Genomic DNA, 25209 nt, shown 5'->3' on the forward strand with positions numbered 1-25209 from the left:
TAAAGGCAATGAAAGAGTGAGGAGTTTTGAGGATGAGTTCTCTAGATATTTGGTGCCTTAAAGTGTGAGGAAGAATGTGATTTATTCTGGAGATGGCAGTTTGGTGGAGATACGGGAGACTTCAATCATGATCTAAGGTTTTGGTTTTTCTTTTAAGATTTTATTCATTTATTCATAAGAGACAGAGAGAAAGAGAGAGAAAGGTAGAGAGGCAGAGAGAGAGGGGGAAGCAGGCTCCCTGTTGAGCAGAGAGCCTAGTGTGGAGCTCGATCCCAGGACCCTGAGATCATGACCTGAGCCGAAGGCAGAGGCTTAACCCACTGAGCCACCCAGGCGCCCTAGTCAGACTTAAAGTTTAATTCTGTGTCTATAGTAGGAGACAAACAGTTAAAAGACAACATGAGGGATATGGACTGGACTAGGTGTCAGGCAATAGAGAGTGGTGAGGACTGGGGTGCACGGAGGAACACATATCTGACCAAGGGGGCCACTCCCGCTTCACTTTGGCCAACAGTGGCTGTGTGGGACTGTGGGCCGGGGTGGCCTGAGCTTCTGCTCTTCTCCAAGGAAGCCGGAAGTGCACACATTTTCATTTAAATGTCCCCACTTGAACATGTTTAAAGCTAATTTACTTTCTTTAGAACAGTAGTGAGCCAAACCGAACATGATGTTAAGCTGATCCGACCAAGGGTCTCCGAGTAACTTCTTTATGGAGAGGTGGTTTCCCGGGAGCACATGTGGTTTGGTGCCAGCTCGGCTCCGCTACCCAAGGAAGGCATGTTCAGCCGCTCACAGCTCATTCACTGGTTCACTCAATAGGCAGTCCCGAGGGCCGCTTCTCTCTCTCAGCCCCGTGCTTCGGGGTTTCTCCATGACTAAGCTGTGTTCATTCTGACATCTGTCTGCTTATCACTGACGAGCGGCTCGTCACAGGGAGTGAACAAGGTGACAGCTCTGAAGGACTTTGTAAAACATGACCTCTTGTGCTGATGGGAGCTGTTTGTCTTTATGACCGTATGTAAAACCCAGCCAGTGCTTGATAAGACACGGAGAAATCAAAGGTCTTGACATTTTGAGCATTAAGGATACGTGCTAAGCAATGTCATTTTGTCTGCCTTTAGGTTTTCTTAAAGACCATGGGAGAGGTCCTTCAACTGCCCAGTTGGGTCGATGTGTCAGAGGTAAGGAAAAAAAAAAAGAACATTTTTGGTTGTCAAAATGTATGCACTTTGCCAACCGCTGTGTCTTCCTAGAAGTGGTGTAAATATGGCCCAATTCACATTTCTGAGAGAAATAATGCACCTTCCGGTCTTGCCATCTGGGTCATTAGAGCTCATTTTGACCAGATCTGCAACTGAGTTCAAGGGCCGTGTCTTCTATAGGGCTCAGGAAGTGTGCAGGTGTCGCTAATGTGTTATTCTTCGTGACTCTGAGCTGGGAATTAGCTGCCTGTCTTCATGAGGAGTGTATACTAGGTTGACCACTATTAATCATTTATTATTTTTAAAATGATTTTATTTATTTATTTGACATAGAGATCACAAGTAGGCAGAGGCAGGCAGAGAGAGAGAGGGGGGAAGCAGGCTCCCTGCTGAGCAGAGAGCCCGATGCGGGGCTCGATCCTAGGACCCTGGGATCATGACCTGAGCCAAAGGAAGAGGCTCAACCCTCTGAGCCACCCAGGCACCCCTGTTTATCATTTTAATAAAATATTTTCATGGTCACATTGTTCTTGAGTGGTAAGAGAAAAACATGTTTTATGTCTAAAGATCCCTAGATTTAGATTAAGTGGAAAAAAAAAGGAACATGTGATGATATGTTTCATGATCATAAACATAAAAACCAAAAAAACCCTTTTCATTTCCCCTGAACTGCAAATAATTAGAAAGGAGAATGGAATATACTTTTTTCTTTTTAAAAGTAACTGCATTGACTTTACCATTTAACAAATGAAACAAGTTTACGTGTTGTGGAGAAGGCAGGAACTGCCGATGACAAAAACTTTTAAAAAAAGAGCCGTCACCCGAAGCCCTAAGGCGGGCTGTGACGGTGAGCCCTCTCATGAACGTTCCATCCCACACACCGCTGTCGGATTTAATCTGGGCGTCTTTAGCTACGTGCAGGAAGGTTTCCAGCGACAGGAGGCACATCAGGCAGCCCAGGCGAGGTTGTGCTGTGGGGACAGAGAGACCTCGCATTTCAGTGGTGAAGCAGTTGAAACTTCTTTTACTCCTGCAAGGTCCCAAGTGGGTCTGAGGAGCCCTTCCTCAGTCCATGACTTTGGGGTCCTGGCTCTGTTCGTTTTCTGATGATGTGGTCTCACTGCGTGGTGTCCAAGGCTGCCTGGCGGCTGGAGGACTCAGAGCTGCCTTGTTCAGCAGACTCGCAGCCACATTGGAGTGGGATTGAAGCGCTCGTTCCCCTGAACCCCTATGATGTTTAACCAGTATTGGCAGTTTGAGGCAGAAATGCCGTTCATGAGACTGCAGTAGGTTTTGTCTCTGGACTTTTTATTTGAACAGTTTCAAAAGGAACAAGATGGAATGAACACGGGCAAAAGGAGGAGGAAAAGAGGGGACCTGCCTTTAAGACTGATACGGTCTTACCTAGAAACAAATTCTTTTTTAAAAAGGCACAACCCTCCACAGTCCACACCTTCTGGGGGGGAGTCTGTGTACAGGGCCGGGCGCCCTGGAAAATGGCCAGTGGAGGGCCTGGGCAGACCCATTTCATCAGTGTCATTTTAAAGTGACTTTCTCTGAATGCTGTGTCACAAGATATGAATAATCATGAAGCTTTTCAGACTCAGGCGGTCTGTAACGTGCCTTCGAGAGAAAGGATGAATCAGCTACCGCCCAGCAGAAGTGCACACCCGAGACACAGATTTCCATGTGTTTGACTGTGCTCGGCTGATTGAAATCACGCCACAGGCCTCAAAGAAAATGTCTAAAATTGGCCTCAATGTTCTCTTCCCAGCTCATTAGATTCTCATGGAGTGTGCGTCTGTGAGAGAATGCTAAGGATCCTTAGCAAACAGACGCCTTCCAGAAAGGCGGGAAGGAGGGAAGGGGCCCGGCAGCAGAGAGGCACAGCCACCGTGCCCCCGAGGGCCTGAGAGGCCCTGTCCCCCCGTAGCGGTGTGTCTGGTGATGAGGGTGGAGCTCAGTCTGAGCAGTCCACAGAGATGCGGGGTGACCGGGAGGGACTCCCGCCTTCTTGGGGCAGCGTCCACTGGGATCCTGTCCACGTTGGGGACTCAGATGAGTGAAGAGGGAGCTTGGAGGGAAGGGGTGCACCAGGCAGGTCAGATGGGATTTGGGGTTCTGACAGCTCCAAAGCATCCCTCCCCTGCATGGACGCTGGGATGAAGCTTCTGGTGTCCTTGTCCTGGAGGGGACTTGGGGAATCAGCCCCCCCCTCCTGAAACAGAAGGGGTTAGGGCAGGCCGGTCAGAGATTACAGAGGTGAGTTCTGAGTGCAGCTGGGCCCAGGTCTCTGTCACCTGTGTCCAAGCATAGAAGCCACGCAGCCAACGACCGGGGTGACCGGGGATGTCTGTGTGCTGTGAGGTCAGCCACGTGGGCCTTGCCCGTGAGAGGTGTGGTGCGGGGCTGTCCCCTGCTCCTTCCTGTCTGCTCTTAGAGAGCACGGGCCTGGCCCACCGTGGCCTCCAGGGGCGCAGTGGGCTCTCGCTGTGGCTGGGTGCCTGGTGAGGGGAGCAGTGCAGAGCCCGGTGGCATGTTGGGTGGATTGGCCTCGGGTGGGCCTCAGGGCACTTCTGGTGCCGGTTCCATTGTCTCAGTGCCGTCATGTGGCGTTGTGTTCAGGACAACGCCATGGTGCTGGGCTTGATCGAGACCGTCGACACCGTCATGGGCCACATCTCTTCCAACCTGGACGCCAGCCAGCCCCAGGTCACCATCGTCGGCTCTTCTTCCATGGCAGGTACTGGTCGGCTCGGGGTGGGATGCGGCCACCGGTGCAGGTGTCAGGGCAGGGGACTCCGGAGGCCAGCTGGCCTGTGCGGTTTGCTCTGCCAGCCCCGTGCTCACCCACATACACACAAGCAGGGATGTACACATCTGCACAGGGGCGCACACACACCTGCAGAGATGCGCACACAGTGCGCACACACACGCCCACAAGTGCGCACACGCTCACGTACAGGTGCCCACACACCAGCCCATGCCTCTGTACACACAGTGCGTAAACACACGGGCAAAGGCACACACGCATGCAGGTGTGCACAGACACACAGGTGCACACTCACACGTAGCAGCAAACACACCATTGGTTCAGACACACCTATCTGCTTTTGTAAACTGTGGTGCCCTTACGCAAAGTCACGCTGTGGAGGGAGCGTGAGATCCGGGCCCATGGGCTCAGCCAGGATGCGGACACAAAGCTACGGGAGCATTTGATGGTGACTCGGGGGCTGGACCAATCTTGGGTGATAGTCGTCTCTGTTCGGAACGGGAGTCAAAAAGCAGCAGCTCCTTTGAGCATCTGTGGAATAAAAGGTTGCAGAATCAGGTTTTGCAGAGCCAGATGGAGGCTTGGCTTAAATCTGATTTCCAAGATAATCGGCACAGAGTCCCACTTGCTCTGACTTCATGGCCCCTCCCTTTGAAAAGTCTTTATCTAAAGCAGCATTGCACAGCTGATACTCTCCCACAAGAGCCAGACTCTGGGGCAGGGACTAAACTGACCCACGGAGGTGAGTGTTAATGGGACTGTCGGCCGAGATAGTGACCGATGGCCGGAAGGCCAGCGTCTCCGGCACCTTCTTTCTCCCATGTGTCCGGGGTGCCCCGGCGTGTGGTGAGGAGCAGATCTGAGAGCTGACGGGCTGCCCCGAGGGAAGGAGGGGTCACCTCGGGCCACAAGGCCCCCACTGTGTTTGGCCAGCTGGATGAGGCAGCCGTACGGTGGAAATGACTTCCCTGGACCCTTATTTTTTCAGGTCGTTATTATCTAGAGGTAATTACGCTGCCCAGGGGAGCTCATTCTGTTTGCAAAAGCAGAAGCAGATGGGCCTTTACAGCCCAATTTCCTGCGCCTTCGAGCTTACTGACTGTGGCTTCCTGTCTTTGGCTTGTTCTCAGAGTTTTCTGTAGCCAAACTCCTGCCCGAGACCATAAATTCTTCCCACTACCGCTTCCCAGCCCAGGGGCAGAGCTACATCAAGGTTCCTCACGAGGCGTTCCGCAGCCAAGGTGAGTGCAGCTGCAGAGGCCGCCCCAGGACCTCCGGGTCCGTGCACATGTGCAGGCAGCTGCGACGCTGCAGACACACAGTCCTCACGCCTGCTTGCCTGTTCCTGTGGGAGCGGCTCTGGGCCAGCATTTCTCGGGGGCTGGCTCGGGGGTTCCTGGCAAGCGCCTGAGCTGCTAACTCAGAATGCTGATTCCAAGGGCACCCCAGCCTCGTGAACTGGAACTGGGAGGAGGGCTGGGAATCTGCATTTTGGCCAGGTTCTCGAGGTGATTCAGGTCCACTGTGAAAGATACCTGTGTCCTCCCAGAGCGGCATAGTGACATGTCAGCACACTATGAAGAGATGGGGCCGTGCCCCCTCCCCCACCCAGGGTGGACTCAGGCTAGGTGAGGGGTGTCCACCTGGGGCTCTCTGTCCCCCTCAGGTGGCTCAGGAAGCTCTGGTCATTTTTGCTGCAGGGCCAGCCCCTCTGGTCCCTTGAAAAGTGAATGCCCCCACTGCTCGTCCCTCGGGCTGTCGGGGGAGTCTGGGAGTCTCTGCTCCTGACAATCTGGCCAGAGGACATGCACTGCCCAGAGATTGGAGACAAAGAGCAGCCTGGGTACTATAGGATCACAGTGTCTCCTCCTCAGCAAGGAGACGTCCCTCAACACCCTGCAAGGGCCCACCTCTGCTCCCTCTACCTTCTTGTTTGCCTGTGTGGAAGGTATCTGGAGATGTCACAGGAACACCCCCCCAAAACAGGGTGAACTACAGAAATGGGGCGTGTCTGGGGATGAGGTTGTGGTCTGCCAACCGCACATGTGATCTTTGCTCATCTCACGCCACCCGGCTGCAGGATCTAGAACCCTCCATTCTTCATACTCAGCGGGACCACGGCCTCGTGTTCTGCCCTGTGGCAGCAGAACTTATTGGTCACAAGGACTGACTGGCAGCTGGAAATCCTGGGCTCCAAGCCTGGTTCAGCCGCTTACTGGCTGTGACTGAACCTGCGTGCGTTATAGTCTCCTCGTCTGTAAAATGGGGACAATATTAGTACTAGACTCACAAAATCGTTTTGAGAATTGAATGGGCCAAGCCCTTCTGCCTGGCACACCGTGAGAGTGATAGGATGCTCAATATTTTCCTGAAATTTTAACTTATTCCACAAATACCCCCGAGGAACTCCGGAAGACAGCTAACCGCTTCCTCCCTCAAGTGTCCTCTGCTAATAGTGGAGGGACACAACATAAAAAATGATTCCTATTTCAACGTTGTCACATAGCAGAGATGGGATGTAGCCAAAAGGCACAAAGGACACCTTCGTGATCACTGCCACTTGTAAATCCCGCATCTGCTGCCTGCTCACGTGTTCGTGTGGCTGCAAAGACTCTATATGCCAACAGCAAACAGGACACGCTCACCCAGACGGTGCAAAACTGGAGGCTGGCGCTGTGACCGCTGCTGGAGCGGGGACCTCATGCCCACAGAAACTCTAGCGTTCCTGGCGAGTCAGGCTCTCCCCGGGAGCGGCAGCATCTGTGTGTCTGGAGTCGGCTCAGGGGAGGATCAGGCAGTCATTGCCACAGTTAAATCCACAGCTGAAGGGTCACAGAGTTTCTATTCAGGCTCATGCAAAATTCCACCCCTGAGAGTCCCTCACTTTCTCCCCCGCCCCCCCCGGATTTGGGTGTGAGGGCTGGCACTGTGCATTGCTGGGCAAGCGGGTTTGGCTGGGCGCTCTGCTGCTGGCAGGCTGACAGGTGTCTGTGACCCTCTGCTTTTCTGCAGCGTGGACCACCATTGTGGGCCTTCTCTACCACAGGATGCACGATTACTTGGACAACATCCAGCCAGCCAAGACCAAGTGAGTGTCCCAGGTCCCAGGACAGGGAGAGGGCAGTGGGCGGCTGACCGCTCAAACACCCCTGCCTCTGGGTCATCATAGGCATGCAGGACAAGAAGGGACTCACAGTGCCAATGCCTGAGACTTCGTTATTAGATCCAGAAAGGGGACATGGGACCTCAGATACTGGGGGTTCAGTGGCACTGGGCATGTAGGCTGATGGTCCAGTAGTCAGGTGACCACAGCTGCCTGGTACTCCCTGTGCAGTGGTGGATGCTTGCCTTCACGACCTGAGCCTTGGTTGCCACTTGTGGAGGTGGGGGACAACCAGCACACACCTGCGTCAGTCAGGGCTGGTCGGGTGCCCGGGCTTGGGTGGTGGGCGGGGAGGCTGGGTCTTCAGGGGATAAGGAAGGCTTCAGGCACGGCTAGACCCAGGAGCCCCGGGGGGAGGCCTCTTGCCCTGGTTGCTCTGTCTCCTGCCTGTGCCTTCCTCTGTGCTGGCTCTATTTCAGGCGGGCCCCTCCCTAAGGGCATGGCTTTCTACCCCATGGCTTTGGGTCCTCAAGTCTCAGAAGGACAGCAGCTGCGGTCCCTAATGTGTGCATGGAAACTCAGGGAGGGCTGTGATTGGCCCGTTTGGGTCCTGTACCCATCCTGGCGCTCTCCAATCAATGGCCAGAGCGTCCTGCTCTGTCATTGGCCGGATCTGCTCACATGGCTCTGTGGAAATTCAGGGAAAGCTGTGATTGGCCTGTTTGGGTCATGATTGGCCCGTTTGGGTCATGTGCCTGGCCTGGGCCCCAGTCACGGTGATCAGAGCATCCTGCTCTGTCATTGGTCGGATCTGCTCACATGGCTGTGTGGAAATGCAGGGAAAGCTGTGATTGGCCCCTGTGGGTCATGTGCCCGTCATGGTGGCCGGACTGTCCTGTTCTCTTGCTGCCGGCGTCTCTTCACGTGGCCCTTTCAGCCTGGCGGTGGGTCTGCCCACCTAGACGCGGGGAGGAGCTGGTTCCTCGGAGGGCAGGGTCGGGGAGGCTCCGCTCCCCTCCCCTGCACGTGCCCTCTCCTGGCCTTGGGGCGGGCGGTGGATGCCGGCGCCGCGGCCGGGTGTGCCGACCCTTCGGTGACGGGGAGCGGCCGCTGTTGGAGCCGCCGCCGACAAAGGATGCGGGACGACACCTGGAACCGTGCCGCCCGTCTCCGAGACAGCCCTCCCCGGCCGCGCGGATTTCCGCAGCCTTTGGGGAGACGGTGGGGTCGGGGACACGAGAGCCCTGACTTGGCTGTAGACCCGGGGCCGCCGGTCCTGGGAAAGCCCACGTTGGCCGGTTTCCTTACAGCTAGGGACGAGGACTGGCCCCTTGTGTGTGTGGTTTCCGGAGCTCCTCAGACTTGTCAGAGCGGAGTCCCGTCGCCCTTCCGCAGAAAGATGCCCTCTCAAGTCTTTGGGGGATAGTTTCCAAATCCAAGACTAGGAGGGAAAGCGGACTCCTCCCGCCCGGTTTACCTACCTGCAGCTCTCCGGCGGAGCGGTTGGTCTGAAGCTGACCTGTGGGGGGATGCTTGAAATGTGTGTTTACCCGGCAAGGCTGGGCCTGTCTGTAGCCCGGCCCGAGTGCAGGGAGAACAGGGTTTGTATCACCCTCCGGGTCTCCCTTCCGCCTCCAGCTAGGAGAGGAAAGAGGAAGTGGAATTGCTCTTTACTGATCTCCACGTGTGTCCGCATTTCGGGAAAATTTGCTGTGACGGAGTAGAATCCTAACTCTCTCCAGCTGCTGACAAGCTTTTCCATAAAGGGCCAGATAGTAAATATTTCGGTCTTTATGGGCCATAAAGCCTCTGTCATGACTCTGAGTCTGCCATGGAAGCCTGGAAGCAACCTCAGACGACCCGTGACGGAATGGGAGTGGCTGTGTGCCCGTAAAACTTTACAGGACCAGGCAGCCCCCCAGGCCCGTGTTTGGCACCCCTGCAGACACGCCGTTATGTCAGCACCGGCTGCGGTGGATGGGGGGCAAGGCTGAGTTTGTCCTGCTTCCGGGAGTCCAAGGATGTGCTTGAAGCCTGGCGGATGGGACATTCCTCCGTCTTGGGGCCTTAGCACCTCCCTGCTGTCCTCACTGCCCTCAGAGAGTACAGAGAGGACTCTGGGGAGCCACAGATCCCGTGCTGTGTGATCCAGAAAACCGTGGTCAGTCCCTCTTGTCCCTGCAAGCTGTGGGCTCTGAGACTCGCACAGGCAGATCCTGGCCCCTCCCGGCCCACTACCTGTTAGCACTGACACCTGGGGACCACGTGCATGTCGGCAGCAAATGCATGTCAGTTGGCTTCCTGAAGTCAAACAAAAACTTTTTTGCTATGATGAGAACATCTTTCCTGTGTGGAATCTTCAGCTTCGGTGAGGTTTCAAGGGCAGCATTGAATGCAAAGGTGTCTTACTGTCAAAATTAACCTTGAAAAAAAAGAATCATCCAAATAGTTCATCAGGCACAGTCCCTGTATTTGTCATGTTCTCTCCTGTGGCACCAGAGTGGGAAAGAAGGTGACCACCAGTGTCGTAGTTAGCAGTGCAGAATTGGGTGCTGGGCACCTGCCTCTGTCCTCCCGGTGGCGCCCTTGGTGGTGGTGTGGACCTGGGCAACGCGTGGTGGTCGTTGGCTGTGTGCTCCCTTCTAGAATAAAGCTGATGACAGTACTGATGGCTGAGGCTGCTGTGAGCGGAATGTCAGCTGTTTGAACAAAGCTTGGTGCTCTTAACATGACCTGTAAGTGCTTGCCCTTACCGCCTCCCAAGATGATTGGACGTTCTCGCCATATTGGCTGTAAGGTGATTGTCACATTCCACACGCAGTTCAGAGTAGATGGGTAGAGTGAGCAGAAAGTGCTCTGGTGATCCTGCTTGTGACACAGCGGAGTCCCTTCCCTTCTGCATCAGGCACTGGGACCTACATACATGTATGGGTTTTGTAAGAATGAAGGGTGCTGTGGGATTGTAGTGTCCTCTCAATCCCCTTTTGGGGTGGGTTGGAGTCAGCACATGAGTTTAGTACGTGAAGATGGGGATGAGGCCGGGGCGGGGTCTCCCATCTTTCCAGCCAAGCCCTGGGCGGGCCACTCCTGAGGACCCAGGTAGCCAGTGCTGGGAGCAGCATCTGAGTGTCCACAGGTCCTGGGGAGACACTTAGCTGATCCCTGCTGTGCCACCTGCGTGCAGATGGTCTCACCTGCCTAGTCACGATGAACACTGCTCGGCTCTTACTGTGAGCTGTGCCTGGCTAGCAGCCAGGACAGGCTTTTCCTTTGAGTGGGGCCAGGAGTCCGAGCTGGGCAGGGAGTCTGAGTCACCCAGTTCCACTATCCCACCGCAGATGGAGCCCCAGGCCCGGAGAGCGGATGGGACTTCCAGGCTGCCAGCCGGCAGAGGCAGGGCCGTGACTCAGGTCTCTGGGTTCCATGTCTTATTGACAGACACATGTGCTTCCGATGGAGAAGTTCCTGGAGGGTCTGGCGGCTGGCAAGTGTCCACACTTGTTCTTTGTAGAGTAATGCCAACCAGTCAATGCAGAAGGAAAGACAACATTGGAAAGACACCATCTTGGAGCCCTAAGTGTAGTTACTGATCAGGGCGAAAGTCATCAGTGGGTGTAGACACCACTAGGTGAGCGGTATTTGGAGAACAGTCATTATTATTATTATTTTTAAGATTTTTATCTGACAGAGAGAGACAGCAAGAGAGGGAACACAAGCAGGGGGAGTGGAAGAGGGAGAAGCAGGCTCCCCGCTGAGCAGGGAGCTGAATGCGGGGCTCGAGGGCTCGATCCCAGGACTCTGGGACCATGACCTGAGCCGAAGGCAGATGCTTAATGACTGAGCCACCCAGGCACCCAGACAGGGTTTTACACAGAGAGCAGGGCACCTGGGAGTAGAGACAGCTGGCCTACACCACTTCAGCCAGCAGGTCACTTTCGAGGTCATCAATAGTGGGACGTGATACCCTGTGTCCCCTGAGGAGACACGACGGGAAGGAGTGAGCGTGGCCCATGGAGTGTTCCAGCCCCAGGTGCTCGGCCCGGAGCTCCTCCTGGGGACACAGCCCATCTATAGTAGGGGCCGTTGTGCAAACTGTGGCTGGTGCTGCTGTATGTCCGTGGTGGGAAGGAGAGAGAGCTGTGGGGACTGTTCCAGAACTCAGGGGCCTGCAGGGATGTGCTTCCAAGCAGAGGCCCTGGGCTCCTCGGGACCACGCAGAGCTCTGAGGCACAAGGCGGGGACCACGGAGGCGGTGTCAAGTTTGTGAGGGTGATGACTGGATCGTGGTATGCTGGGGTCTGTCTTCAGGTTTGGAAGGTCCTTGCTAAAGTGTGGTGGGGGAGGAGTTTCCTGGTGTGCTTCCTCGTGCTTCCTCTTCGTCAGGAAGAAGAGTGTGTGTGAGCCTGCCAGGTGCGGCAAACGTGAGAGAATAGTAGGGGGTGTGGATCTAGGTGGAGAGAAAGTGTTCACGGTCCTCTTTCTAGCAAATCGTCTGTAGGCTTGAGGTTCGTTATTAGGTAAAAGTAGTCAAGGGAAGAAGAGCGTTGCACACGCAGCACCCTGAGACGTGGGTGGGTGTTATGAAGACAGCCATGTGGGTGCAAACACAGGCAGGGAGCAGCCTCCTCAAGCAGGCTTGGGGGAGCGGGTGAGGGACAGGCAAGGTCCCAATCAGACAAGACAGCAGCAGAGGGCTGGGTGGCCCAGCCGGGGAAGGAGGGGGCGTATAGTGGCTCTGCATTGCAGGCCTTTGAGGGCAACTTCCCCAAGTCAAAATTCATACCAACAGACATTTGCTGTGTCGGGCAGGGCTGAGACTAAGGTGAAGCAAGCAGGCACCGAGGGTGCAACTTCGGATAGGTGCGCATTCCTGGAGTCACACAAGTGCCACATGCATGTGCTGGACTCTGAGTGTGGGCACCTCCTTAAATCGTGCACCACAGGCTTCTTTTTTTTTTTTCCAATTTATTTATTTTCAGAAAAACAGTATTCATTATTTTTTCACCACACCCAGTGCTCCATGCAAGCTGTGCCCTCTATAATACCCATCACCTGGTACCCCAACCTCCCACCCCCCCGCCACTTCAAACCCCTCAGATTGTTTTTCAGAGTCCATAGTCTCTCATGGTTCATCTCCCCTTCCAATTTACCCAAAAGCACATACCCTCCCCAATGTCCATAACCCTACCCCCCTTCTCCCAAACCCCCTCCCCCCAGCAACCCACAGTTTCTTTCGTGAGATTAAGAGTCACACACCACAGGCTTCTTATCTTGCTCCTTCCTTGGCTCGGAATATCACCTTGTAATTTAACCTCGTAACTCTATGAGACAAGTACTGTATATATCAGGCAGGAGTCTTTGGATTGGGCTGGAAGTGTCCAAAAACATGGCTTAACCTGTCTCAAGTAAGAGGGTACTTAGATCATGGAAGCTGAAGGGCACACAGGTCGATTGGCTTCAGGAGCAGCTTGATCCAGCATCCAGTTGACGTCACTCAGCTCTAGTTCTTCTCTTCCTTGCGGGGGTGGAGGCGGGGTGGGACTCGCTTCCCAGTTCATCTCTGTACTCATGTTTATAAGCCACTGCCAGGGCCTCCTCCTCCTGGACAGATAAGTACTAGAGAGAAGCGAGGGTCTCTGACTCAACATTTTCCCTCTGAATCTTGTTGCATCTCCTTGGATTTCCTGGATCAAGCCCTCACCTCTGAACAATCCCTGTGGCCTGAGGGAGGCAGTGGACTGAGTGGTTCAGGCCTGGACAGCAGGGCTTACTCCTGAGCCGAGGTTGGAGTCAACAGTGGAGCACGTGGTCTGGAGGTGGGGAGGGAGGTGGCCACCTGGAGGCAACTGAGGGCCTTTCTCCGGAGAACGAACCCCCATCAGACAGGGGAACCACAGGCACTCACTGCATTACCATCTCTCGCACCATTTTGTAAGCAGGGAGGTTGAAGTTCAGATGGGGTAAGTCACTTACCCAAAGTCACACAGCGTCTTCTAGCCCTAGAGAGCAGCACGAAGCGAATGAGGCCAATCAAACTTCATCCCAGGAAGATTTCAGTATTGAAAATTTCAGCCTTAACATTAAGTTCTCAAAGCAGGTGTTCTGGCTGTGTGCCCTTCTCCCTTTCCCCTTTTGTAACGATTTCTCATTTATTTCCAAGGATTGCGGAGGCAGCAAATTACAAAAGGCACACGCTGTTTGCAGCCAGCTACCTGATTTCTCTGGAGGTGTCCCCACCGCCTGTGCTGTCCCAGAACCTGTCAGGCTCACCGCTCGTCACGGTGCAGCTCAGGCACAGACTGGTGAGTTAACGTGGCCTCACCGTCACTTGCGTTCTTTGGTCTTGCGTCGAGGACATCGTGGAGTCTTTGGGGCCGGAGAAAGTCTCAGAGGACATGTGTGTTCCCTGGAGTTCCTCTCTGGGACATGGTTTTCACACGGCGGTGGGATGGGGTTGACGTTGGAGAAAAAGGCTTTCACAGGCGTGTGTGCGCGTGGCGTTTCTGGCTGGTGGTCAGTGTCCTTCTTGGCGGAGAGGTGCAGTGGGCAGCTGTCATTTGTCTTGATGGTTGCCCTTAGCAGCATGTAGTGCTCTGTGCTCCGTGAGGAGCAAGCTCTGGGGCCGAGGGTGGGCCATTTCTCCGCTGTCCTGAGGGGTGAGTTCCTGGTCCTGCCGGGTCGTCACTGGAATTCTGTCCACATTTTTTGTCATTGTCCACGGGTAAGAATGACAGGTGTCCAGGGACACGGATGTGCTCTGTCCTTCCAACAACACCCAGCTTCTCCTGTGCCAGGATACGTCCCCAGATACAGTGTTGATTCAACACCCGAACAGGCTTTTCAAGGCCTTTAAGAACTCACTATGTTTCTGATCATTTGGAGTCACGCTAAAGACATTTCCCTCCAGGATTTTCAACTTCGTTCTACTCCATCTTGTCCGACCTCCTTCCACCAGCAGTAACTGAAGACCTACTGTGTGCCGGCCACTGTGTTCTGGCCCCTCTCGTCTGTCCATGGGGAAGGGTATTTTCATACTTTCATTCCCTCTGTCTGCACAGCCCTTTCCCACCCACCTGCGCACAGTCCTGGCCTCACAATGCCCCGGCACCCGGACTCTCTCATTAAAAAAAAAAATCACAAAACACGTAAACAGTTTTAAATTGTGGTAAAATATACATACGTAAGGTTTGCCCTCTTAACCGTGTGTAAGTGTGCCGTCCTGTGTCACAAAGCATGTTCATACTGCTGTCCGTCCCTGGACTCCGTCATCTTCCCAAACTGTTGCTCTGCTCGCAGCCCCCGCACCCGCCGTCGCTCTCTGTCGCCCCGAAGCTGACTGCTCTGGGGAACTCGCTCAAGCGGGACCCTCCAGTGCTTGTGCTTGGGGTCCTTGGGGTCCTTCCAGGTGGTAGCACATGTCAGGATGGCCTCCTTGGAAGGCTGAGTAGCATCCCGTTCTCATGCACATAAAATATGCCCTTTCTGGGCCCACCTGCCCATCTGTGGACACTGGGCTGCTCCCCCTACAGAGAGAGAGAGCTGCCTGGTGTGCGCTCTCTCTCCCAGGCCCTGCTTTTGGTCCTTGTGGGTGTGTGCCCCGCGGCGGCACTGCCGGGTCACAGTCCTAGAGCGACACTGGGCCCCCACCCTCTTTACATGGAAGCTGCCCTTCTGACTGCAAAAACGTTCTCAGAAGGCCCAGAGATCTCTGGCCCACCAAGTGTCCTATCTTCAACGTGTAGACATATTGGGCCCCATTGACACCCATGCCCCTCAGCCCCCTGTCCCCACCTGTTCCTCTTGGGGGGCCACCCCTGTACCCTGCAGCATCTCCTCCTCTAACTGCCTGAGCAGGTGTCCCAGTAATGTGACCACATAACTGTTTACTTCTCTGAATTCATGGAAATGCTGAGATGTCAGTGTCACCGAATACTGATGTCACTGAGGACCCAAACCCACAGCGGCCTTGGCATGAAGCCCCTGTTCGCGCAGCTTTCCCATCTCCAGGTGCCCCGCAGGCCATGTTTCCCCCAGGCCTATCCATCCTCTGGCTCCCAGTTCCCAGGCCGGTTATTACCAGGTCTGAATCCAGAGCCTGAACTTCGTTTGTGTTGGAACCTTGGTGCCATCCTGGGTGCCTGTCTGTGGGCACCACGCATGACCCACTGTGACCTTATTGTCACAGGGTCCCCTCCCTGGTCCAGAGCCCTCATTCTTCTCAGTTCTGCTGGGCCATGAGGTTCCTGATCATGCCCCTTGCTTTAGCACCTCCACTTCCAGAAGCTCGGACCAGGACCTCACTCATCTATGTAGAATCTTCCAAGCTTCCCCGAAGAAGAGTCTCAGCTCTGGGCCTCAGGAGCCGATCTCTAGGTGAGCATTTCCCCCTGACTTTCTTGGGAACCCCTCCCTCCAGCCAGGTTGGAGCGCTGGCTCTCTGTGTCAGGGCGCACCCTCTCCCCGTCTCCCAACCCCCATGAGAGCCCCTCTTTGTGCTCCCAGCACCACGATGGACGACTGTGTGGCCCATGGGTTCTTGAGCAGCCGTCCCAGGCCCATTTGGGACCCCTGAGGCCTTCCTCATGGTGTATGGCAGTGAGCTTGGGCTCAGGTGGTGCTCAGCAGCTGCCAGGTGGGTGAAAGCCACGCTGAAAGCCATCAGCCCTTGGGAGTAGCTTTGTCCTCGAGCTGTGCTGGTGTCTGTGTGCGGTCGCGCGGTTCTTTCCATGGAGGGATGCTCACCCCTGGGCCAGAGGTCCTTGCCGGCCACCGCCGTGTGGAAGGGTGGGCTCAGAGGCCGTGGAGGTTTGGTCTGGTGCGAGGTCGAGATGTGTTGGTGCTTCTGTGTTGAGGGCATTACCCTGTGGCTTGGCCAGAGCACGAGTCTCTAGTCAAGTGTATGTAAACGTAGAGAAACCTTCTTTTGAGAGACTCTGGAACCTTCGTGTGTTTGAGGTTGAGGCAGGGCAGGGCGGCGGGCTCGGAGGCTTGGGTGTGCAGTGACGGGGAGGCCCTTTCAGAGCTGGATTGGGAGGAGAGCAGCACGGAAATGTTGGGGCTGTGAGCGTCTACAGCGCAGAACCCTCACAGGGGAGCACGAAGGTGTGCCAGTCCTCTGGGAAGCTCGTTCATGGACACGTCCAGTTGTGCTCCACAGATCTCGGCTCTGTGACATTGGCCAAGCGAGCAGCCTCTCTGTGCCTCCAGCTTGTGAGGTGCGAGAGCAAACATGGGGCTGAGAACCCACACCCGCGAGGCCAGTGAGCTTCCTTGTCCGCCACCAACTTCCGTGCAGACACAGAGGCCAGCCTTGGCTAGCGTTAGCAGAGGGACTTTCCCGGAGGGATAGCTTGTAGCTCGTGGGGTAGGGGTGGGGGCTCAGCCCAGAGGCCCTGCACTGGGTTTGTCACTTCTGCCCGTGAGGTGGGCCGGTGCGGGCCATGCTCTGTGTCGGTGTCCGCAGGAGGGGGAGCGAAAGGCTGGGGCCCGAAGGTGGCCGGGAAGCAGGTGTTCCTCCCCCAGGGGCACACGTGTGGTATAGTGTCAGTCCGGGAGGCCCGTGCACAGTGCTGGTGCCCATGTGCACTTGGCCACTGCCCTCTCCGAATGCAGAGACGTGCCTGTGCACGTGGTGGGGCACACTCTTGGAGCGTGACAGAGTCCACTGTCCAGTGAGCAAGCCTTCCAGTGTCTTAAAGACAAGGACGAGTGTTTCTCCGAGGCCAGATGAGGACCCTGCCCGGGACGGCAATCTGCACTGACGAGAGCGCACAGAAGTAACGTGGAACATGGACCCACGTATGCTCCTGTGATGTCAGTGGTGACAGATCACGGTGACTGAGGACGTTCCAGAAAATGACACACTTGACCTTGTGCTTTAAGCACCTGCAGGTTTGCCGGCTTTGGAGGGATGGGTACTTGGGGAGGTTTTTATTTTTATCTTCAGTTTGCTGAGCTTCTCGCCAGCTCTTTGCTCATGGCGCAGAGGGACCGTGTGTGCCCGTGGCAGAGAGGAGCCCTGCTCTGAAGGTGGGGAGCCCCCCCGACTGCAGCCGCAGCGTAGCCTCCTGGGGTGGGGACGCGCAGGCACGGGGCCCGGCAGCGGGAACCTGGACGGTTTCCTCTTCTAGGAGCCGCCAGACTCTCCTCCGAGGGTCAGAGGCACCCCAGGCTCGTGGACAGAGGTGGTGTCCCTGAGCCCGGGGCCCCAGGCACCTGCAGGAGCTGGGACCTCCCGGTATGCGGCCATGAGCACGGGAACGTGGCGCTGGTCCTGGCTCGGTCCCTCCATGAGCGGCGTGGAATTCGGCTTCTTCGGGGTTTGTCGCAACTCGGGATCTGGGGAAGAGAAGCCATAGACCTGGTTTTTCAATGACATCGCTGCCTTCGTGGTGTCAGCGGCCAATTCACATTCACCTTTAACCTCGTCTAGCGAAATACACCTGTGTGTCCAGCCAGTACTTGCCTCTCAGAAGCTCTATTTTGTTCGGAGCTTCTTATTTGAAGTGGCTTTAAGTGTACAGAAAAATTGCCGACAGCAGAGTTTGTGGGGGACCTAATGCTGCTGTTGTAAAGTAATCACGGAAGCCTGGAAACAGGCGGGGATGTTCCCGCACTGCAGATGGGCTTCGGATGGCTTCAGTTTGCCCGCTTACGGCTTTTTTCTGTGGAGCATCTGGCTCTCGAGAGCTCCTCCAGTCCGTGGTGGATCTTCTGTTTGTCTGTTTTTGTGACCCGCTCGCTTCGCAGCATTGCCTCGCTTTGGGACAGTCTGATGTCTTCTAGGGATTAGGTTGCATCTTTGACAAGGAAGTCACAGAAGTAAAACCAGACCATTAGTATGTCTCCCGAGGCTGTATCAGTTTCCTGCAATGGGGAGGCTGAGAGTGTGGGGGTGTTTGCTCCTCCTGGGTCTGCAGGCGCGGGGTCCCAGTCTAGGTGCCACGCAGGTCCCATCCCCAGTGGTGGGCTGGCCCCTCCCCAGCCGCAACCCCCCCCCCCGCCCCCAGGCTGCAGGCACCGTCTTCCCTCCCACGGGATCCTGCCCCGTGCGTGCATGTCTGCGTCCTGCTCTGCTCTCTGTGGGGACTCAGTCCTGTGGGACAGGCTGGTCTGGGGAATCCCACTTCGCCTGTCCCCCTGCACACACAATCACATCCCGTGGTATGGGGGCCAGAGTGGGGGCCAGTTCAGCCCATGACACAGGCAGCACAAGTCGCTGTTCTTTCTGGTAATCGTGACTGTCCCTGCATGGCTGAGGTGGCGGCTGCCGGGTTGTCCCCTGTGAACTTACCATTTCCTTTGCAAATTCCGAGTCTCCTGTGGAGGAGAACACAAAACCCCACAGCTCCTCGGTCTTCCCATACTTTCAGCATGAATTTCCTCTTCTGTTGGTGGTCACCGCCGCACGTTAGCATCGTACTGTTGGCTGGAGGCGATTTTCCATTTCTGTCCTCACTTCTCCATTTGTTCCGTGGCGTTCTGTTCAAAGGGCAGCCTGCTATTTCTGTGTTCAGTTACTTATTTATATCAACGTGACTCACGGATACTTATTTTATTCCATAGGTTGTAATCCAGTACTACTGTTCCAAGTTTTTTTTCCCAGATTATCACAACATCGACCACTCGGAGCTTTTTCCAGTGGCTCCTGGGTCCCTTAGCGCTGCCGTCCTTGTGTGAGTCCTTCCTTTCTGGCAGGAGACGTATCATCCAGGCTCATGCGAGCCACCGTTTCTCTGGGGAGCCCTGGATCATCTTGCTGGGGAGAGGGGTTTACAGACCAGGGTCTGGGTGCTGCGTGTGCTCGGCTCTGCTGGGATGTCACTGCTTCTCCGTCCTCCAGGTGGACAGGGCTGGACAGTGCATGAATGCATGTAAACAGCAGACTCACGCCATGTGTCCTCCCTCCCCCGGAGACCCAGGGGTCATCTGAGAGCCAGGGTCAGCTCGAGAGTTGGAGGTCTGGCTCTCATTAGTCGGGGGCTTTCCGTGTTTGCATACATCATTTTACAAAGGCAGCTGGGCGGGCTTCCTCCCTTCTGAGTGGCCTTATGATTCCTTGGTGATGAAAAGAGATTCGCTGGGGCCTGTTTGTGCGATACCATAGGTGTGGCCCCATCTTGGTGACCAACTTGTTTGGGGGTTTGTGGAGGTAATGCTGCCCGTCCGAAGGTGGGGTGAACACTGGCAGGAGCTCGGGGGTGTGCCCGCCTTGCTCCGTCTGTTCCCCGGGGTTTTCGGTGTACCCTCACCCGTGGCCTGGCTGTAAGCAGCCCCCTGAGCTTCGGGCTCACCCTTCTGTGTTTCTTTTGTGCCAGTGAGCAGACCCGTATGTTCTCTCCCTGCTCCTCTGACTCCCAGCAAGGGCAGTTAGACGGCCTTCGGCATGTCGTGGGAAGTCGTGGAAATCAGCCAGTTCACAGAATCATCCACGGTTTCTCATGGCTGCAGGGTATTCTATAGCACGGCTTTGCTCAGCCGTCGTGGGCTCAGTTCCGTTCCTCTGCTGCGTACGGGCGGCTGTGCCGTTCCCAGCATTTCGCAGTTACACACACTTTGTCGATTTGGTGCTGTCGATGCACATGCCCCTTCCTTCGGGGAGTGGCATGGGCCCCTCGCCAGCAGGCCCTCCCAGGCCAGCCTCTTTGCTCATTCGTTGTGGCCCCTTGGCAGCGTTCAGGGGCAGCGGAGTGACAGACTACAGGGAGAAGACGATGTGTCTCTACAATGAGCAAACTCTGGGCATGATCGCTCCCGGCCCCGTTCTGTCCCCTCCTGCTCTCTTGAGGTCCGTGAATGTGTGTAATTCACCTTTGAAGATCCAGCACTAGGAGCCGCCAACAATAGGTGCTAAGGAAGGAATCTTATAGCTTCACTGTCTCTCCGTGGTTTGGAGAGCAGGGAAGCCTAGAATTGGCCACCCCCAAGGGAGAGCGCTGCCAGAGAGGCCAGGCAGCAGTGGGGGCACATGGTTCTGCTGAGCTGTGTGAGCCTGGGCTCCGTGTCACCTGGGTCCTGGTGGACATCAGGGGGCTGTGGCTTCGGGGGAGGCTGAAGTCCCCTGGGGCACCATTTAGGCTTCTAGATGCAAGACACTAAGGAGACAGTATTTGGAGAGGCATCTCTTTGTTCTAGAAGGCTTGGGGCAGGGACCCATGATGGCTGTCATGATGGCTGTCATTGGCCCTTGACATTTTCTTGCCACGGTAATATTGGGACGGGGCCAGAAGACGGTGTGAGCATGGAGCAGGGGGAAGCTTCCCTCAGACATTTCCCACATCCCCGTAGTGTCCAGGGCCCAGGGGCTGCTGCTTGGGTCTGGTGCCCTGGAGGGTAGCGGGGGTGGTGGTGGTAGGAGTCTGCCTTTGTGTCTGCTGTGATGTGAGAAGGTGCCAGTTTCAAAACCAGAGAAAAAGAAAGAGTGGATTAAAATGCAGTCCCTGTTTTAATGGTTGGTTTCTATAGTTATTTTTAAAAGAGAAAGGTTTTGAGCAAAGAATCCTGTCTTGGGGAGAGGCAGAGAGGAATTTTTATCATACCCAAAGAGGATGCTAATTGAGGCTTATCCTTACCAAGCTGTTCTCTAGGGTTTTGGGGCTTTTTCTTTTGAAGGTTGCCTTTGTGTTTTGGAGGATGTTTTTGGAGGCAGGCTTTTTTGAAATAAAATGATTCGTCTGGTGGGAAGCATTTTTCGAGGAGGTCTTCGCCTGCAGGCAAAGCTCAGAGGGAACACAGGGGACGGGGTGTGCAGGCTGTCTCCCCGACTCTGCGGGGGAAGCATGGTGTTGAGGAGGCTGCATGCTCATTCCAATGTGGGAGCCAAGGCCTGAGGCCCAGGGCTGAGGCGCAGAGTGCAGAGTGGACTGGAAGGCTCTGCAGAGGGGGGTGGTGGCAGCCCTGGCCAGGCCTGTCTGGGATGTCCCTTGAAGGGCAGCTTGCTAATCCACCCCTCACCCCTATCCACAGTGCTCAGTCCGTTACCCCCATGCCTTGGGGCACTGTTGGTTACTCTGGATGGTCCCGCTGCGAAGGACGCCTGTGAGCCCAGGCTGCGTTCTGACCCCGGGCTCTGGAGCGCACAGTGGGGATGCGAGTGGAAAGGACATGCCTGGATGGGGTGCTCTCTTGTCTCGGGCCCCGCCACAGCCTTCCAGGGCCCTCCTGGAAGGCTGGGCCCTGGAAGAGCCTGGGGGCTGACGGGTTTTGTTAGGCCTTCCTTTCTGAGCCTGGCTGGAGTCTTACCCTGCAGAGTGCTGCTCTGCTGTCTGTGGGTGCACACCTGTGTCTCATCCACCAGGCCTGACCAGCGCTGGGAGCGGTGTCCATAGTGGCCCCCAAGTGACACTGAGCCCTCTGGTGCTCCTGGCTCTGGGAGCAAACAGAGGCTCTGACATGTGCAGGTGCATGGCCGAGTCTGAGCTTTGGCCTCTGAAATGTGCTTGTCCTTGGGGCATTGATCTCCCGACTCAGACAGCTCGGCCTCTTTTGAGTCCCATCATGTCGATGAAATTTGTCTTGTCAGGGGTCCTGCTACAGTGCTGTTACTCCGGGCTGTTCTGTGCATTCCAGGGGTGGAACAGCCTCCCTGGCCTCTGCCACAGCACCCACTCCCCAGCCGAGGCGGCTCACCTGGGGTTCCTGGGGTCCACTGCAGCAAGAGCTGGTTGCCTCCGCCGTGCTACATTACTGCCCACCATAGTCCCATAGCTCCATGCCGTTGTCCAGGGTCTGGCCCTTTCCAGGTTTGGGCTGTGAAAGAGTCTTTCCCGTTTCTTCACTTGTAACATCCAAACCAGATGTAAGTCACGTGCACCAAATGGGTCAGTTTCCCTGCGGGCATGGACCCTCCACAGCCCTCATCTGTCACTTCTCTAGGATTTGTTGTGAGCGAGAAAAATGCTCCATTGTTTTTTTATGGTCACTCTTTGGTATACTAAGGACCTAGAATATTCCTACCCTGCATACTGTGGTGGAAACCGAGGTGCCCACATACAGTTATTTGAAAAAATATGGCACAAACACGCAGGTACATGCATACAGACACACACATGCACATGCATACATACACAGAGGGGCACACACATACACACAGGTGCACACACAAGCAGGCACATATGGACACACGCGTGTACATAGCCCAGCATCACTAAAATCCCAGCAGCCAGCAAAAACCAGTGTTAACATTCGACGGGCTTCCTGCAGCTGATACATGTGTGCGCTCCACACACAATTTCTTTTCTGTGGGCCGCGCGCTCCATGCCCTATTGGGCCCCCAGTTTTTCATTTAACATGTGTATGTTTCTGTGCCAAGAACTGAACACCATAAGTTATCTTCATGGCTGAGCTACAGTCTCTCTATCACCATTCTGTGGCTGTGCACTGTTTCGTGTTTTCGTTATCATAAACAACACCGCAAAGGGCCATCGTGCGCCTGTTCCATGATCACTTTAGGAGACCGTCCTAGAGCTGCTCCATCGAAGTCTACACCTTGTTCTCCCACTTCACAGTCTACTGTGGACAGACGTTTCAGGCAGATGGTGTTTCCTGGAGTTCTAGAACCATGTGTTGGAGCTGGAGTTTATACTCGCCAGACCCGGCTTTTCACTCCCCATGATTTTGAAAGTAGGCATGTTAGGGACATACAGCAAGCTTACACAGATGCACATGCATGAGTGTGCAGCACGGCAACACTTCCCACGGTGAACACACCTGTGAGATCACCCCCATGCCATCCGTTGGACGTGGGAGGGATGACAGCACTCCTCCAGGACCGTGTGCCTTCTGGTGACTGTGCATGCACCTTCTGTTTGGTGCCAACCCAGGAATGGAGCTGCTGGGTCCTAGAGCACACTTGTATTCAAGCTGAGTAGGTAATGCCAGGCTGGTTCCCAGAGTGGATGCTGGTTTACCCCCGACCACTGGCAGACGAGAACCCCAGCTGCCAGCACCTGGTGTTGTCTATTGTTCTAGCTTAGCCGTTTGGTGGTTCCATGTCTCCTTTTGGTTTTTATTTACCCTGGTGACTACAGAAAGTTGGTTGCCATTTAGTATCTTTAGTATCTTTACTGAACATCCCGATGTCCTGTTTTGTCTCTCCTGTTCAAGTCTTTTGCCCATTTTCCTATTGGGTGGTCTTCCCCCCCACCCACTGAGTTTTTTAGTTTTTTGCATATGTTGGTGGGAGTCCTTTGTTGGATACATGAATGAAAATATCTTTTTCACCTGTGTCTGGCCTTTTTACTCTTGGGGCATCTTCTGATGAGCGGCAGCTTTGACTTGTATGCAGTGTAACGTGCTGAGCTCCTCCTTGTGCTGTGAGCTCCTCATGCCCTCTCCGAGAACCTCGTCCACCCATGGTTGCAAAGCCTACCTAAAGCTTCTTTGTTTTTTAGCCCTTCTCTGATGGTCCCTGTGTGTGCTGTGAAGCAGGGTTGGGGTCTCCCTTCTGTAGGAGGGTCAGTGTCCCCTCCATAGCAGTGTCACTTAGCCGTAAATCAAGTGACCATGTCTGTGTGGCTCTGTCTCTGGACTCTGTTCCTGCATCCTGTCTGTTTATTCTGCTGCGAGTACCCGCTGTCCTAACTGCCACAGCTTTCCACCAGGCCCTGCTGCCTGCTCAGGGCCCTGGCTCTGTTCTTCCAGGCTGCCTGGGCCCTTTTGGGCAAAATACCCATTTTAACATTTGATGCCCATTGCAAACTGCCTTTCAGGAGGCTGTAATGACTTGTGCTGTCCCCGGAGGGGCTTGCTGGCACCCGTGTCTCCCCATGGCTGCAAACTGGCAGGCATGAAGTTGCATCACATGGGTGTCGTTCTTTAATCTTCAGTTTTATTTTTTACATCATTTGTTTCCTTGCTGGCTTCTAAGTCCTCTCTGCCTGCAGCATTGTCTGCCACTTTCACGTCTTACTCCATCTTGGCCGTGTGCAAGTCAGACTGCTTCTGTTGTCAGTGGGTCCACGACAAGTGTGTGCTGATTTCCCGTTGCTGCCGTAATAAGTTACCACGTGGTGAGTGGTTTCAAACAACATGGTCTTCTGACCCTGCAGGCAGGAGCTCGGGCCTCCGACGTCAGTCTCATGGGCCCGTGCTCCTCCTGGAGGCCCCAGAGGAAAATCTCTCTCCTTGCCTCTTGCTGCTCCTGGAGGTGCCAGGTTCCTTCACTTGTCCCCCATTCTGCATCCAGAGCTGGTGGCACAGCATCATCAAAGCTCTCTTCCTGACCGCACTTCCGTAGTCACGCCTGCATCTCTGACGCGACCTTCCTGTCTCCCTCTGGAAGGACCCTCATGGATCATCCAGGGTAACCTCCCCACTTCCAGTTCTTTAACCAAAGCCCATCCGCAAAGTCTCCTTTGCTGTGTAAAGAGCATCCTTGGGTCCTGGGTATGTCTGGGGGACAGGCGCTGGTTTGGTATGGCAGATGTCAAGGAGCCCCTTGAGGACCCATTCTGCCCCAGTCCTCGAAGGACTGCTGAGTGTGCACAGCCATCCCTCTGGAGAATCTCTGCATCCGGTCCTCTCCACTCTGACGTGACGGGACACCGGGATGGGCAAGTGCTTGCAGCATGTTCTGACCTGTCCACCGAGGCTGGGCCCGATGGGGACACTGTTCAGTTGCACATCAGGGCTGGGGCACACTATCGTCCTACACACCAAGGAATAAGTAGTCTGGCCTCTTCTGTGGGACAGCAGAGCACTCTTCCCTGGCTTGCATGGCCACTCGTCGTGGCTACTGGAGAACTCGACACTGGCCGCTGCAGCGTGTCACCGTGAAGTGAAGGAGAAGCAGAGGACAGCCGTCTCCAAGCCCAGTCTTTGAGTCTGCTGAACACAGGGCATCTGTTGTGTCAGGAAAAGCTGGTGATTGTGTGCCTCAGGGGCATGGGCCACGTGTCCCAAACATTGTCCTAGCTGCTGCCATCCTCCCATGATGCACGGGGTCCGGGCACAAGCCAGACACGCTCGTTGCCCGAGCTGTTCTGACTGTGGAGGAGGGCTAGGCAAGGCCTCGTTCTGCCGCAGCACCATGCAGCTGGTGCCCTGCTGCTCTTGGAGCAGGTGGCTGGAGTGTGTGTCCGCTGGTCCTGCTGCTGCACAGCACAGCGATATTGGGTCCAGGCCTCTGACGG

The 25209-nt window shown here is 55.3% G+C and overlaps 1 protein-coding gene across 1 annotated transcript in view; it reads left to right on the top strand.

Annotated features, from left to right (window-relative positions):
* The window catches only part of ADGRD1 (adhesion G protein-coupled receptor D1), a 122932-nt gene that overhangs the window by 33979 nt on the left and 63744 nt on the right, over positions 1–25209 (top strand). The window contains exons 9-13 of the mRNA XM_044243557.1: positions 1122–1181; positions 3828–3945; positions 5106–5216; positions 6988–7063; positions 13239–13380. Of these exons, the coding sequence (XP_044099492.1) occupies positions 1122–1181; positions 3828–3945; positions 5106–5216; positions 6988–7063; positions 13239–13380 (507 nt within the window). The remainder of the gene's footprint in view (positions 1–1121; positions 1182–3827; positions 3946–5105; positions 5217–6987; positions 7064–13238; positions 13381–25209) is intronic.

The sequence above is a fragment of the Neovison vison genome, chromosome 3 (genome assembly GCF_020171115.1).
Source record: "Neovison vison isolate M4711 chromosome 3, ASM_NN_V1, whole genome shotgun sequence".
NCBI classification, from domain to species: Eukaryota; Metazoa; Chordata; class Mammalia; order Carnivora; family Mustelidae; genus Neogale; species Neogale vison.